The 14,487-nt window shown below is 36.4% G+C and overlaps 1 protein-coding gene across 1 annotated transcript in view; it reads right to left on the bottom strand.

The window, feature by feature from the left end:
- Positions 1-2,567: 2,567 nt before the first annotated feature.
- MSH3 (mutS homolog 3) overlaps positions 2,568-14,487 on the bottom strand; it is a 122,315-nt gene continuing 110,395 nt past the window's right edge. Inside the window, exons 21-24 of the mRNA XM_059833465.1 lie at positions 9,517-9,703; positions 9,178-9,307; positions 6,400-6,574; positions 2,568-3,286 (exon numbers count right to left, since the gene is read on the bottom strand). Of these exons, the coding sequence (XP_059689448.1) occupies positions 3,178-3,286; positions 6,400-6,574; positions 9,178-9,307; positions 9,517-9,703 (601 nt within the window). The 3' untranslated portion in view covers positions 2,568-3,177. The remainder of the gene's footprint in view (positions 3,287-6,399; positions 6,575-9,177; positions 9,308-9,516; positions 9,704-14,487) is intronic.

The raw sequence follows: 14,487 nt of genomic DNA, 5'->3' as shown, positions 1-14,487 counted from the left end.
AAGAAAGGTAATTGCTACTGGTAATATATTTTACTTTGCATATTTTATAATAACTTTCTTATATAACCAAATACAAAAAGGCAGTGACAGCATATCCAGCCCTCTCTCTCCTTCTCTTCCATCAAAATGGTCTACCAGTTTTTGTTCCTAACCTGTGGCACTGTGATTTCTAAAGGCAATACATTCAAGACAAGATGCACAAAGGCATTAAAATTTTTCCATTAAGAGCAGGGAAGACAGAACAATGAAAACACTTAAGAAAGCGACAAATACCACCTTTAAAAAAATGGATAAAAGCCATAGTGCAAAAGTCTTTCAAGGAGACTGTACCTTTATGTATAGCAAAAGCTGTACTTTTCACATCAGTATTAAATTTTAACAATGTCAATAACATGCTGGCACAGGCAGTAGGAGCCAATACTCTATGCAGATTTCCTAAAATATTAATATTTAGACAAAGAGATTTAGACATTCCTTTCTTGAAGGCAAACTCAAGACTAGCATGAATTCCCACTACAAACAAGGACCATCTAAGTATGGGTCACTCTTCTTTAACCTTACAGCTGTCAGCATGCAGGATCAAACTTGCTGACTCAGCACAGAGACAAAATTTTGTTACTCTTGTTTAAAAATAGGGCACATCTCCAAGATCATACCACTACCAAAACTGTACTTCAAATTGTCTTTAAGATGAAGCTTACTATGCTAGAATTTAAAAGAAAAGAAAAAGTGGGGAGGGGAACATGATAGCAGCTTCTCATCTTTCTATCTCTTAGGAGTCCTTCTACGACAGACACAGAAGTCCCAACTTACCACAGCAAAAGAACTTTAAAAAACCCTCCTACAAAATTAATGCCTTTCCCTGTTTTCCAGCAAGTCTTTGTTTCTTTATACCCCTCTTGCACTTTATGCTACCAAAGGCAAAGGCATGTCTGTCTGGTTGTCTGTCTAGACTACGCTTAATCTCATGCTCCGCAAATGTACCTAAGTGAGCTCTGAACTTGTCACATCCCAAACCGATTGCTCTCACATGGTGCTCACTCTGCTATCGAGTGTGGCTGCTCCACATCAGCAGAACAAGGTCTAGACAAATCTGCGCTATACTGTGTAGTTCATTACAAATGTATCTTAAAACCAGCAGTAAACACATCTAATAATGGCATGCATCTCCTTATACTGCATTCTGAAATGGTCGTAACTTTTTACATATTTGCTAGGAATTATATCAGCAGTGAATAAAACAGCAGCTTTAATAACTAGATTGCATATCTAGAAGAAACCTTATTGGGATAGCAAGATAACCTCCACTGTTGAAGTGAGCAGGGCTAAAATCAAAAGTTATTTCCAACATGATCACAGACATTAAGAGAAAAGCCTGCTGTAATTGTTTCGTACTTGATAGTATGAGCAGGCCAGTAATACCATGTCCATTTCCCCATTCTTAATTCTATTTCTTCATTTTTTTCAGAGTGCATCCAGGTGTTTTTTTCTTGTAAGAGCATAGTCTGAATGCTCCCTTGAGGGCAAAGAGAGTCTTACTAAAAGCACATTTAGCACATATGGGCATCTAGTAACAGCTCATATTCTCTTTGAAAACTATGGTCAGAGGTCCTTAGATCCAATGCATTGCATCTGTGCACTTTAATAACAGAATATTACATTCACAGTGCTTCACATGTGTGGCATAGATAAATACATGTGTAACCACACCTTGAAAGACTAGTTTTCTTCTTCAGCTCTTCCAGTTCAGATAAATAGACTGCACGCTCTGGAAGGAGATGCTCATACTGATTGCTGCTATTTGAGTAGCAGACAAAACTATTTCTTTAAATGATGCTTTGTCATCTGAAGAACCTGGACAGAAGTCTTTAGTGAAGGTTAGCAATTGTTTATCACAGGTAAAAAAAAAAAAATTACACCCTTTTCTGCACAATGTTCTCTATATCGAAAAGGCTAATTCAATCACCTGCAATGACATTATTTCATATACATCTGACATGCATTATTTTGCAAAAAAATCCCTCATTTACTGAAAAATTAGAAAGATTCAGCTATCTTAAAGGTTACAAAACCCCATTTTATTCTCTTCCTTATAGCAAAATCAAGATGGTATTTTATTTCACTTCTTTCCACTTAGTAGAATTTTTTTTTTTTTTAAATACAACAAACCGTTTGCCAAGGTTTAAGTATGTGAACATCATTTTCCATTTTCATAGTAAGATATTTCACCTGGTTATTATTATAAAGGGAAACCAATTTGGAAATCGCATTCCCATTTGAAATTCGGACTTGATAACTGCAAATAAAAAAATTAAAAAACATTTTTGTTTTTTTCCAGTTTTACTCTGCATTTGACAGAGCACTGGAGATGCCAGTTGCATAGTTTGAATTGCTCTTTCACCTCATCTTATGATACTAAAACATTATTTAGAGTAAGTCTTTCTCCAGACCATGCCAGAGAGGGCCAAGTTCAGCAGAAAAGCTAAAGCTGAGAAAGAAGCAGGCATGCCTGAGAATGAAGAAGGAAAACAAAACACAGTCAATGCATGTATTGTGCTGCTGCTTTGAAAACTACTAGTTGCACCATCATCAATCTCATCTGTAGCAACGAAACTCTCCTATCCAGCCACATAACACACACTTTCTTAAATTCACTGTACACATAAAATTTAGGGGGTGCTCTAGAAAACCAGTGAATTTTAAATGCATTAATACTAGAACAAAAAAAAAAAAGTCTCTTTATTTTTACCAATTGCACAGCAGTAAAGCATAGTCAAGACTCAGCTACATTTTCCCAACACAGAGGAATATTTCTTTAGAAATTGAAGTACAATAAAGTTAAAAGACATTTTATTTATAAAAGATTTACCTAATAATTTACCAACATAATTTTTCATGTTTTCTGAACATATTAGAAACTAAATCCAATGCCAGTAGACATTTTGCAATTAAGGAAAAGGGTGGAAGACACTTCAGGGAAGGAATGTGGAGTAAGAAAATTACATACAATCAGGAAGTGGATGTGGGGCATCATATCACAATGCAGCATCTCTTATCTCTCAAAAGGCAGAAAAGTCAACTTAATGTTTTTAGAACTACACCCTGATAGAATCTGTTAGTTTCCAGACCTATATTTTGCATCTCCAATTCTTTCCATCTTTAAGCACGATTTGAGGATTAAAAACTGTCCTTTCTTTCATCTTCAGGTTCACACAAACTTTTCCATTTTTGTAGTTCCTGAGAATCATCTATCTTCCATACTTCAGCAAAGGACTTTAGCTTTTTTCTGGGGGGAGAGAAAAAAAAAAAATCAATCAAAATACAGACACATTTTTAAATTAAGCACATCAAACCTTGAAAGCCTTACAGTCATCTGTAAAATTTTATAGAGTCAAAAAAAGCAGTTTGCATAGCTCAAGATGTTATGTGATCTTTAAATAATCAGTTAACATTTTCCAATATACGTATTCCAGCTCTAGGACAGTCAACAATTTAATTTTATAACTAACTTACAGTACCAGAAGCATTGACAAGATGAAATTAAACACTGAGCAAGAGTAAACGATTAAAGGAAATAAATAGTATTGTAGTTTGCACAGTTTAATTTTCAGCATTCATTTCCTACAAATTTGCACTGGTAGAATCATAAAGAGATAACGCATTTTCAAAATAAGTGAGCACACACATCCTTCCTATTTTCTTTTTAATATTTTTTGATTTAAGGACAACTCATAAAAGCTGTGACAAATAACAACAAGACATTTAAAATGGGCTAACACACATTCCTGACAACAAAGATGTCAGGACTGGATGGAATTAACCAGTGGATTTTCTTAAATAATATGAAAGTTATTTAAAAAAATAAGACAAGGCAGCTGGTCTGTGGGTATTGTCACAGCACAAGTATACTGCTATGAACAGGTCTGAGTTTGATTCCCAAGATCATGATAATTTTTACTTCCTACCACAGATACACCATACCCATTTTTAAATTTGTTAATGTCACTTTTGGGGAGAAAGTATAGAAGAATACTTTGACATTTAGATCACATCATGGCAGTAAGTGAAAACAAACAGGAATATACAAAGAAAATATTTCTATAATGACCTATATAGGAGAACTAGAAAAATTAAGAATTACGTAATACAGTAATTTACGCATTGTGCAATAATCAGACACATTTGATTTTTTTTTATTTTTCACTGACTTGAGCTCCAGGTTTATATAGACACATGAAGTTCCCTCCAAAGTGCATGCAAAAGATCTACAATGAAGGCATAACCTGGTACAGGTCAAAACCGATGAATTAGCAACTGCTGTGTGGTGGGCGTTCCTTGTCCCTGACCCCGTACATCGCACCGTCTCTCACTGAAGCAGGAGGCAGAAGTGTCAAACTTCAGCTGGGTTAGGCTGGTCTGCAGTCTCAAGGTTACCTTTACTTTACCACTTGCTGCCAGAATCAAGGGCCTCCTCCTCTTCTCACTCCCACCCTTCCCTTCTTCAGGTAGTAATCCCTGTTCACATTAACATGAGGAAATTCAACTTGCATGCTATGAATTGGAGAAAGAATGGCTTTTCAGCTTGATCAGATCCCTGACTTGGCCCATTTATAGCCATGCAAAAACCAGCCCTGGCACCACGGAGAAAGGGGCAGGGAGCACCCTGTCCAGCAGCAGCCTGCGGTAGATGGGCATAGGGGATCCTGCTCCAGCTGGTCCCTCACCCTTACGTGTGCTCCTGTAGCTCACGTGGCAGCAGTCTGCAGTGAAGTGAGGTGCAGGGGCTTCCAGCCTTAGTGGTAAGTCACGATAAAGGACTCATCACAGCTTTAGATTAAGTATTTGTTCTTTTTCACTTTAAGAATATAAGCCACTTACATACGAAAAGCTAAAATACAGATGGTAGCTTACATATTCAAAAGCTATTAAATGGGACACAATTAAGTCCCATAATTAAGACTGTCTGGTCAGCCCTTACTCTACCCCTTTGTGGGCACTGTAGATCAGTCTTCCAACTACATCATGGCATACTGCTCATAGGTTTTATATGCAATTAGCTCTCTTTTTAGCAATGGAGACATGCTAGAACTCTGTTTGTGCCCTGTCCCAAGTAATATGCTAGCATGATATCCACAGAACAAAGGAAGATAAACCAAAGGGACATACTATATTGTTTCACATCTTAATTTTATTACACAATAACTCTGGCCTTTTTTCTTCATTTTGGAACCCTACGTATCCTATAACAACAGAGTTAAGACAATGCTAGTAATTTGTTGTTTTACTTTTGTCAATTATGAACTATTATTTCCAATTAACATAGCCTACTACATTGTTTTTCCCATAAACTGTCATGTATCTTCAATAGAATGTTCTTATTTTACTTTGTTAAAAGGGGATAATAGCTGGTGTTAAGCGCTAAGCACTGTTAAGTTTCAAAAGAACTGCTTGCACCTATAAATAATTAGTAATTAAAATCTTCTCATATGATATTATTGTGTCAGGATTAGCTATGGCCATGAGGCAACAAAGATCTTGATTTATTATATTCCTAAAGGGCTATTTGAATTTTGCTGATAGGACTGCCAATTGAAATAATAACAATAAAAAAATCAGTGGAAATGAATATGAATATGAATACTAGCACACTTTTATATCTAAACTGTGTACACAATGTTACAGGTTTTATAAAGGTGATGCTATTTGATACACATGGGAGTTTTCATAACTAGTCTAATACATAAGGTACATATGCCCCTAAATGAAAATTGGTTATCAGAAATATATTAAAATCCTCAGACTTTTAGTAAAGTTTTTGTGTGTTTGGGGAGGCAATCAAAAAACATTATAAATATTTATTTATAAGTTAAACCGGAAGGAAGAATATCTGCATTCCCTTCTGCACTATAGCATGCAAATACAATTTCAAGTTCCAAAGTGAATAATATACTTTCTAAATTAAATCTATAATATTTTCACTGTCACTGGTGAGAAGTAGGTATTAGAAGACAGTTACATTTCAAATTTGTCTTCCTGAAAGCAGTGAAAATACCCACCTGAAAGAATAAATTTGCTAGTATTTGTCATAAGAAAATAAATAATAGTTTATTCCTAATGTTAGCTCAACACCCATTTAGTTTTTTCCAATCTTGTTTCAGAGGGCAGCAATTAACCTCTGACATAATAGCTATAAAATATAAAGCTTTGACTGAAATGGATAGCACAATTTCCTAAATGCTTTTTTCAAAGTTTTGTTTCGCTGTCTCTTCCTTGAAAGGTAGGAGGATATCTGAAGTAGCTCTTACTGTTCTTTTTAATGCACATTGTATGAAATGCTCTTCGATTCATAGCTGAAGTTTCATTAGGGGGAAAAAAAAAAAACATGACAATTGTTCTGACCTTTTCATATTCACTATTCTCTCCAACTCCTTTGATTTGTGAGCTGCCTTCTTCAAGATTTCTTCAGGAATATCTGCCAGTTTGGCAACATTCAGCCCATAACTCCTTGCAGAGACTCCTTTAGTTATTTGATAAAGAAAAGTGATAAATTCAGGATTCTCTTCATCTTCAGATCCTAAAAAAGTAAAACGAAAATCAAGAACTCCTCTATGATGCTAATAAGATGTAGTAGACCAAAGACTGAAATGGCAAAGACTGTGGTCTCATTCTCATTCATGCTTCCTGTGTGATTTATTCCATTGAAGAAATATGAAAGAAAAATGTTTCCTTGAGACCCCACATTTTACCTACCCATTGTGAGACTGAAAAAACTCTTTTTTGTACTTTTACCTGGTGTTTTATTAAGCAGACTTGTGTGTGTGTGTAAAACTTAGAAACTTTGCATGTCAAATTGATTAGTTATGCTGTAACTGGGATATTGCATCTCACATCTGCTGAGCAATGACAGAGTAACAGAAGTGTCAGTAATCCCAGTCAAGAAGTCCATAACTACAGCACAACAAAAAGTCTGGAGCCTAACAGGAGGCTAGCAGCCATAGAAAAATGCTTAGGAAAAACCAAAGGTTAGGATGGTGCATCTTACGCTAGGGATTCTTTCTATTCCATGACAATAAGATGGAAACATAACAGCCATCATTATAAATATGATGACTCCTTTGTCTTCCTCTTTAGACATCCTTGTTGCATGTCTGCACAATCCAGGCTTTGTTTAAAAAGCAGAACTATGGTGCCATTCCATCTTAAAAATGCAGTGTTTTGGAAACAATGGGGATTTCCATAAATGCTGATTACACTCAAGGTGATTTGATCTGAGTAACCCAAGCCAAAGATTGGAAAAAACCATGCCATAAACTCACCTTAAATAAAACAATTAAAATGTTAAGACAACAGGAGCTAAACATACAGGCAGGGTAAGAAAAGCAGATGTGTTGCTGCTCACGGGCTGTGGTACTACACCTATTGTGCTTTTTGTAGCAAAGCAGTCAAGACTACTTAATGGCCTGAAGGTTCAGGTCAACTAACACTGAAAGTAGAAATGCTGAAGCAGCGCAGTGAAACATAAAGTATAGGGTTTCATGGACACGATAGTTAAGGAATAGTAAGTATTGAATGTTGATAACATCTCAGTTGCCTGAGAGTATCAGAGATCAACAGTTCAATTAATGGACCCTTGTGAGAAAAGGACATGCTGATGCTCAGGAGCGTGATGCTCTTAACTGGGAACATCAGCATGGCTAGATAGTGCTCACCTAAACACGACATTACCTTGAACTACTTGTGTTCAAATTTAACACATATTTCAGGGATCCCTGCTTCTAATATTAAACAGAATACAAAAGCTGAAGTCTCTTTCCAGCCAAAGCCTAAATTTTTAAACTAACTCGCCAAGAATAATTTTTAAAGTGATAGATTATATATTTAAAACACATTATTTAGTGGCAAATACTAAAGTGCCCTGTCCCGATTAGTTTACGATGTAAGCAGGTAATACAATATTAGGAATGAATTAGGGGGAAGGTTAATGGCAAATACCATGTCAATTCTTAAAAAAATTCTACGAATTATTCAGGGAACAGGCCATTACTTGGCAAAGCAGGAAAACCAGAATAAGAGCAAAATTGTCAAGCACCTGATTAAACCTGGCACATCAAGAAAAAAAAAATCAAAGTAGTTTGTATGGAGGGAAATCCTACATCACACATCTGTTTTAAGTTTGGAAGCCATGTGAGTAAGAGAGATCCAGGGGATAAATCCTACGTGGATTTTCAAAAGGCTTTTGACAAGTCCTGCATCAAATACTCTTCTGAAAACTAAGCAGCCATAAACTAAAAGGAAGGCCTTTGCATTTGTAAATAATTGGTTAAAAGATAGGAAACAGATGCTAAGTCAATTCTCACCATGAATGGTGATCATCACTGCAGTTAGACAGAGCTGCCTAACATACCCATTATAAACAAAGAAAAAGGGCTAAGCAGTAAGCTGACAAACTTTACTGAAAATACTAACAAATTCAGAGCAACGGTGACAAGAAGAAATGCTGTAACTCTTCTGCCTGGCAAAACAGAACTGAAAGGGATTATGATAAGCAATCTACAAAATCAGGCATGGCAGAGAGAGGTTGAACAGAGATTATTCCTCTGCCTCTTTAAGTCAAGAACTGGGACCATCATGTGAAGCTACTTGTTGTTTCAAAAGTTTCAAAACAAACAAGAGGAGGTCGTTCTTCACATAATGCAGTGCTAAATTTTGGAGCTTCTTGACACAGTAGGATGAAGATGCTAGAAGTACACATGGATACACAGGGAAACTAGACAACCTTGTTAAAACGAAATCTATTGAGGATACTAAAAAACAGACAACACATGTAGGTCTTGAAGACGCCTAAATAGCAAATGTTCGCAGTGAGATCTTTTAGAGAAAGAGCTGCCATATGTTCAATCCCTAATCCCTCCCCCCAATCCTTTGTATTTGGCTACTGTGAGAAGCCGGATACTGGGATGGGTGAATCTTTTATTTGACCTAGCTCAGTCATCCTTATATTAACTGTGAAAGAGAAATGGTTGTTCAGTTTTCAAGCCCCCCAAAATGCATGTATAAGCTGATATTCTAGTGAGTTTGGATGTATCACTTTCACGTTGGGGTTTAAATTACCATAACAATTTTACAATTTCTGCTTATACCTACAGTGCCAGAATCTCAGATAGATTTATACTGTACCTTTTTGTTCAGCACTTTCCTCCTCATTTACCAAGAAAGCCATGTGGTAATTACCAACTTTTTCTGGATACACCTTCTCTAGCTCACAAACTGAGGGATAGTGAGTGACAAACAGTGTCAGTGACTCCACCTACAGCAATGACATAGACACATAAGAAGGTTTGGTTTTAAATTTTTTTTAAACACAGCAGCATAGCACTGGTATCCTTCATCCATACCCCTTTGCTCTGAGTTCAGACATGCCACATTTCACAAGGAAATACACACCATATCAAAGTCAGCCTAACATAGTACAGGCTGAAAAAGCATTCACCAGCATATGTCAGATTGAACACTTACATCTCTAATAAAATGTTCAAGTGTAGCATAAGCAATAGCGATTCCATCATGTGTGCTAGTTCCTCTTCCCAATTCATCCAAAATTACTAGTGATCTTGAAGTTGCTTTTCTTATTATCTCAGCAGTATCTGTCAGTTCTTCCATAAAGGTACTTCGGCCTTTGTAAATGTTGTCTGCTGCGCCCATTCTGCATTGGGATACAAACCAGATCAATTTACTAAGTTCAAATAAATGCCAGCTAACACTGGAAAAAAATCATGATCATTAAACCATTTTATTATACATCTCTTGTTGCTGCTCCAAGCAGAGCAGAAAAATCCAGGCAAAACATTCACCTTCCAGAGAAAGCTACTGCTTAGGAAAAAAAGCAACAACAGCACATGCTGCAGATGTGAGGGTACTCTAAAAGATTGAAAGTTCCATAGGGAACTACTCATGCACCATTAAATAAGGGCTTGCATGCATTCTCTGGAACAGGGTATACTGACCCTGTGGGCATCTGTGGTAGGTTAGGCTGTAGGGACAGCAGAGAATTTTTCTGGGCCATCAGTTATCTAGTCCCAAGGTAAATCTATAGATAGAAATCTCAGCATCCCATGTCAACTACAGGAATTGGGGGAAAAAGAGGAGGTAAACAAGGGAGTATTTCTTAGTATGCAATTCTTCCACCTTGACAAACAGTACAAGGCAGCCTGCTCTTCCCTTAAAAAGGACCCTGGGAATTCAGACCAGTCAGCTCACTAGAAGGATTCCAGCAAAGGAAGCTGTGAAAATGAATTTTACTTTTTTGGTTTAGTTCGACCATCTAATTTGTATGTTTTTTTAATGCTAACACCACCTGAAAGTATCAGATATTAGAATTTCCATGTAGAGATAGAGTGGACACTCATGTGACCAGGTATTTGCTCATCCAAACAGATACAGCAGTTAGTTCCTCCAGGCAGTAATAAAATAACAATGATTTCCCCTAATTACACAGGTACACAGTCTTACTAGCATGTTTAAACATGATTTTAAGTGAAAAATTTCTCTCTTCATCCTTTTACACAACTGGCCTTGAACTTAACAGTCTCCACGCAGGTGAGCTTCCCCTCTGCTCCGCACACATATGCATGCGCCCACACACACAGAAATTCCTTCATGTTTCATACAAGTCTTAGCACTATTTCAGATTCATGCAACCTTCAATCCTCAAATTCTATCTCAAAGTGTGAAACTGCAGTTTTCATCTCAGAAACCTGTTGGTAATCCACCCTGTTCTTCTCTTCTTCTGCAGGTTTCCTTACCTATTCAATTAATATGCTTTCTACCTGGAAGAAAGAACATTTCCTTTTTCCATACATGCTTTTCAATTACATTAATCACATTACAATATCATTTCTGAGATAGGTTATCATTAGCAAGCCACTGAGTAGGGCTGTAAAACTGGATTTGTTCACTCTCATCAGCAAATAATATAGTTACACACAAGCCATATTGATTTAAGGAAAACTGATTCATGGGCTTAGCATATTACATTTTAAAATACAACAGCTGGCCACAACAGTATTTAAAGACAATCAAAACCTTTAAAGAGAATCCCAAGATAGCTTTTTTCTCTCAGTCTTTTGCTGCATCTCTCTCTAATATAATTGTTTCTGTCGCCTACAGAAGCACCAACAAGATACTCATCATTTTATGAGGATCTTATGATTGTCAAGAGTAATTGACTACCAATATCAAAATCTAGCAGGTTGGACACAGTACAATTATGATTTCTATATATTCTCTGCTTCCTACCCTGAAATTTTTGTATGGTGGCATGCATAACTTCACAATATGCTAATCTTCAATTATGAATGAACTAATATTGGTTGGAGAAGGGCATTATGATACAATGAGCAAACTGAGTGTTTTTGTTTCATTGGGTATGTGCTTACTATACACACACAGTAGGTATAGTCCCACATACTCTGGCCGAAAGGTGATTTTGCACCTAAGCTAATTAAACTTGACATTAATTTCACTGAATAAAATATATAATTTGGCATATCAAGACATTGTGAAATCAACATTTTATTAAGTCATTTACTACTGTAGTCCTTTAAAATGCTGGGTTAAGAACTATGAACATATTACTGAATTTCTCACAGTGTCCCCAAAAACCCCCAGCCCCTTTCCTAGTTTGGTTCAGCCATCACGTACTGCTGTAAAATCAAACAATCCCCCTTTATTGCAATATGGCACAGATCTACAAAGAACAATATAGAAGAATCGTACTTGTTTTTTAAACTTACATGATAAGCAGTATTATCCCAGAAACAAGTAAGAATAATTATTTTAATGTGGATGATTGCATTTATAAAACTAACAGTTAGTGTGCAGCAAGGCATTGCTCCCTACCTGTATGCTATATTATTCCTGTTATTATATAGTTTTTGAGTCAAAACACCTATTGCTTAAACAATTCTTTTTCTTCAAGTTTAAATCAGCCGTAATAAATCCCACTAAACTGCAAAACTCAGTTGCTTTGAATTTTTACGTTTCAATGCAGCTTGCTTTCTACATGTTTTTATATATCAAAACATTAAACTTTTTCCTATAATATTCAATAGAATCCAGATGATTTACCATTGTTAGCAGCTACTCTGTAGGTAATACCTGGGATGCTATCCCTCTGAATTGTCAAGGTAAAAATGCTAAAAGAAGTGTTAAAAATACTCATTTTAACCTTAATGCTGCCAGCACTTAAACCACTTTTTTTGTTTGCTTTTTTTGGTTTTGTTTTGTGGGGTTTTTTTGTTTTGTTTTGGTTTGGTTTTTTCCCCACACATGGTCCTAACAAAGTCTTCAAGACTCACTTTCTCTGGAAAGCTGCCTACAACAGGATCAGGTATTTTTCTAACTTTTATACATATGCAAAAATAACTATTTGATTACATTTTAATGCTGCATTCATCACTACAGTAGATAACAATACAGTAAAATATACGAAGAGGTATGACTCGTCCCTGAGTGATACAGACATGTTATGCACTACTCAAATTTTCTCTTCTTGCCTCTCAATTAAAAAAACCAAAAAAGCGCCCAGGAAAAAAGGTTACAATAGAATAAGACAGTCACAAAAGAAAACCGTAAGAGCAAGAACAATGCCACCCAACTTCACCAGCTCTATTCCTCTATTTGTTAAAACACCAGCCACTGGAAGCAGTGACACAGTTAATATGAACATTCCATTTCTGCTATGGAATTTCTAATGTCTACGTTCAGAAAGATTACTGCATTCTGCCCATGAGAGGCGTGCAGACATCCAATGTGAAGAGTGCCCCTTTAGTGCTGGCAAGAGATCCATCACTCCTCAGCAAATGCAATTTGGCTGGAAACCACTTGTTATAATATCTCTTTGACAGCCCAAATTTCATAAAATTAAAAGCTCTTCATCTTAAAATGTTCAACACATTTATTATGTAAAGAAAACAAAAAGAGGAGGCATTACCTCTTCTCTGTGCTAGGATTCAAGTGATAAAGATTCCTCTCTATAACCTCAGAAAAAACAACAGCGAGGCAATGTTTTCATAAATTAACTTTTGGAGGATAAGTTAGATGATATGCAGCAGTAGCTAGCTTTATGTAAACCAGCTAGCACTACATGCTTAACCTGTATGTGACCCGTTTAGAGAAAAAGATACAGATTTCCTCATTCTGCAGCAACAGCCTTCAAATGGCTAGTTTTTTAACCTGCTCTCCTGAGTCAATACATGCAGACAGGACTGACCTTTTCCAATGCAAGTGATCATCATCTGGGAAGTTATCCTATGATATTTTGTCCTACGAAGCTCTATAAATGTTGGGATTTTTTTTAATAATACAAGCTACGATACCACTCAGAAAACACTAGAATTAAATAGCATAATTTTTTCCCATGCATCTCAAGAATTTTTATGTAGTTAGTATCCATTTAAATGTGCTCTCAACAGGCACAAACTAATATTGCTAAACTGTGTGGCCCTGAAAGTTACCTCGAAGTTTGGTACTTTCAAGCCTTTGATCAGCTAGACATATCTGAGGGCTTTGAGAGCTATCCATGAAAAATTTGTATGGAAGGAGGAAATTTAAATTGAGGCCACTGAGGTCTTCTTGGAGCTCCTTCTCTCTGCATCCTGTTATTACTGCTCTCAAAAAAACCCAAAGTGTCCTGGAGAAGGGGATAGACTTGCAGACTTGATGACTAACAGTAGCATAAAACAATAGAATAACCCAAGACATTGTTTTGAAGTGCAGCAGAGAAGCCCCCAGAGAACTGCAGCTGCCCTCTGGTAGCAGTCCAGAGTGAAAGTGACGACACGTAGGTTAAAACAGAAATTGCCTTAGTATGACAGAAGGCAGTGAAAAAAATTCATTTCCCAAGCAGAAAAATGAATCTGAAATCCAGAACCTTCTAATTAAGGCTTTTTCCATGTTATCTTTCAAAAGAAGTTAACCAACATGCTGTTAGTTGGTTTGGTGGTAAAATTAAGAGCACTGTGTGGACCTCAGGTATTTTATTATTCTTTTATGTTAGTGCGAATCCCTCACACTGCTTGTGAAAATGACCAAGCAGCCCAAGACCTCCCAGTGGTAACAAAAAGCAGCTACAAAGCACCAAACAAATCCTAGAAAACAAGACTGCAAAACTATTCCCTAAAGTCTTATTTTCATACAGTTGTCAACATCCTGATGCTATTTTTAATTCCTAGTTTATAAAATATTTAATGCTGGAAAAAAACCCTTAAATTAAATTTAAGTTTTTCCACCTTGTTTTTAGAAACATGCACTTGACTTTAAAAGTTTATCTAAAATACTTACTGGAGAAATGAAACCTAGTGCCTGTTACAGAAGAATAAATCTAATTAGTATAGAGTCTCCACACACTGCCTTTGCAGTTTTCAAGAGAAAGCATTCAGGTTTCCAGCTACGGTTTGTCTTCCCAGGGATAAGAACTGACGCCAGACT

Source organism: Gavia stellata, chromosome Z (genome assembly GCF_030936135.1).
Source record: "Gavia stellata isolate bGavSte3 chromosome Z, bGavSte3.hap2, whole genome shotgun sequence".
Lineage (NCBI taxonomy): Eukaryota > Metazoa > Chordata > Aves > Gaviiformes > Gaviidae > Gavia > Gavia stellata.
This window is presented reverse-complemented; position numbering and strand designations above follow the sequence as displayed.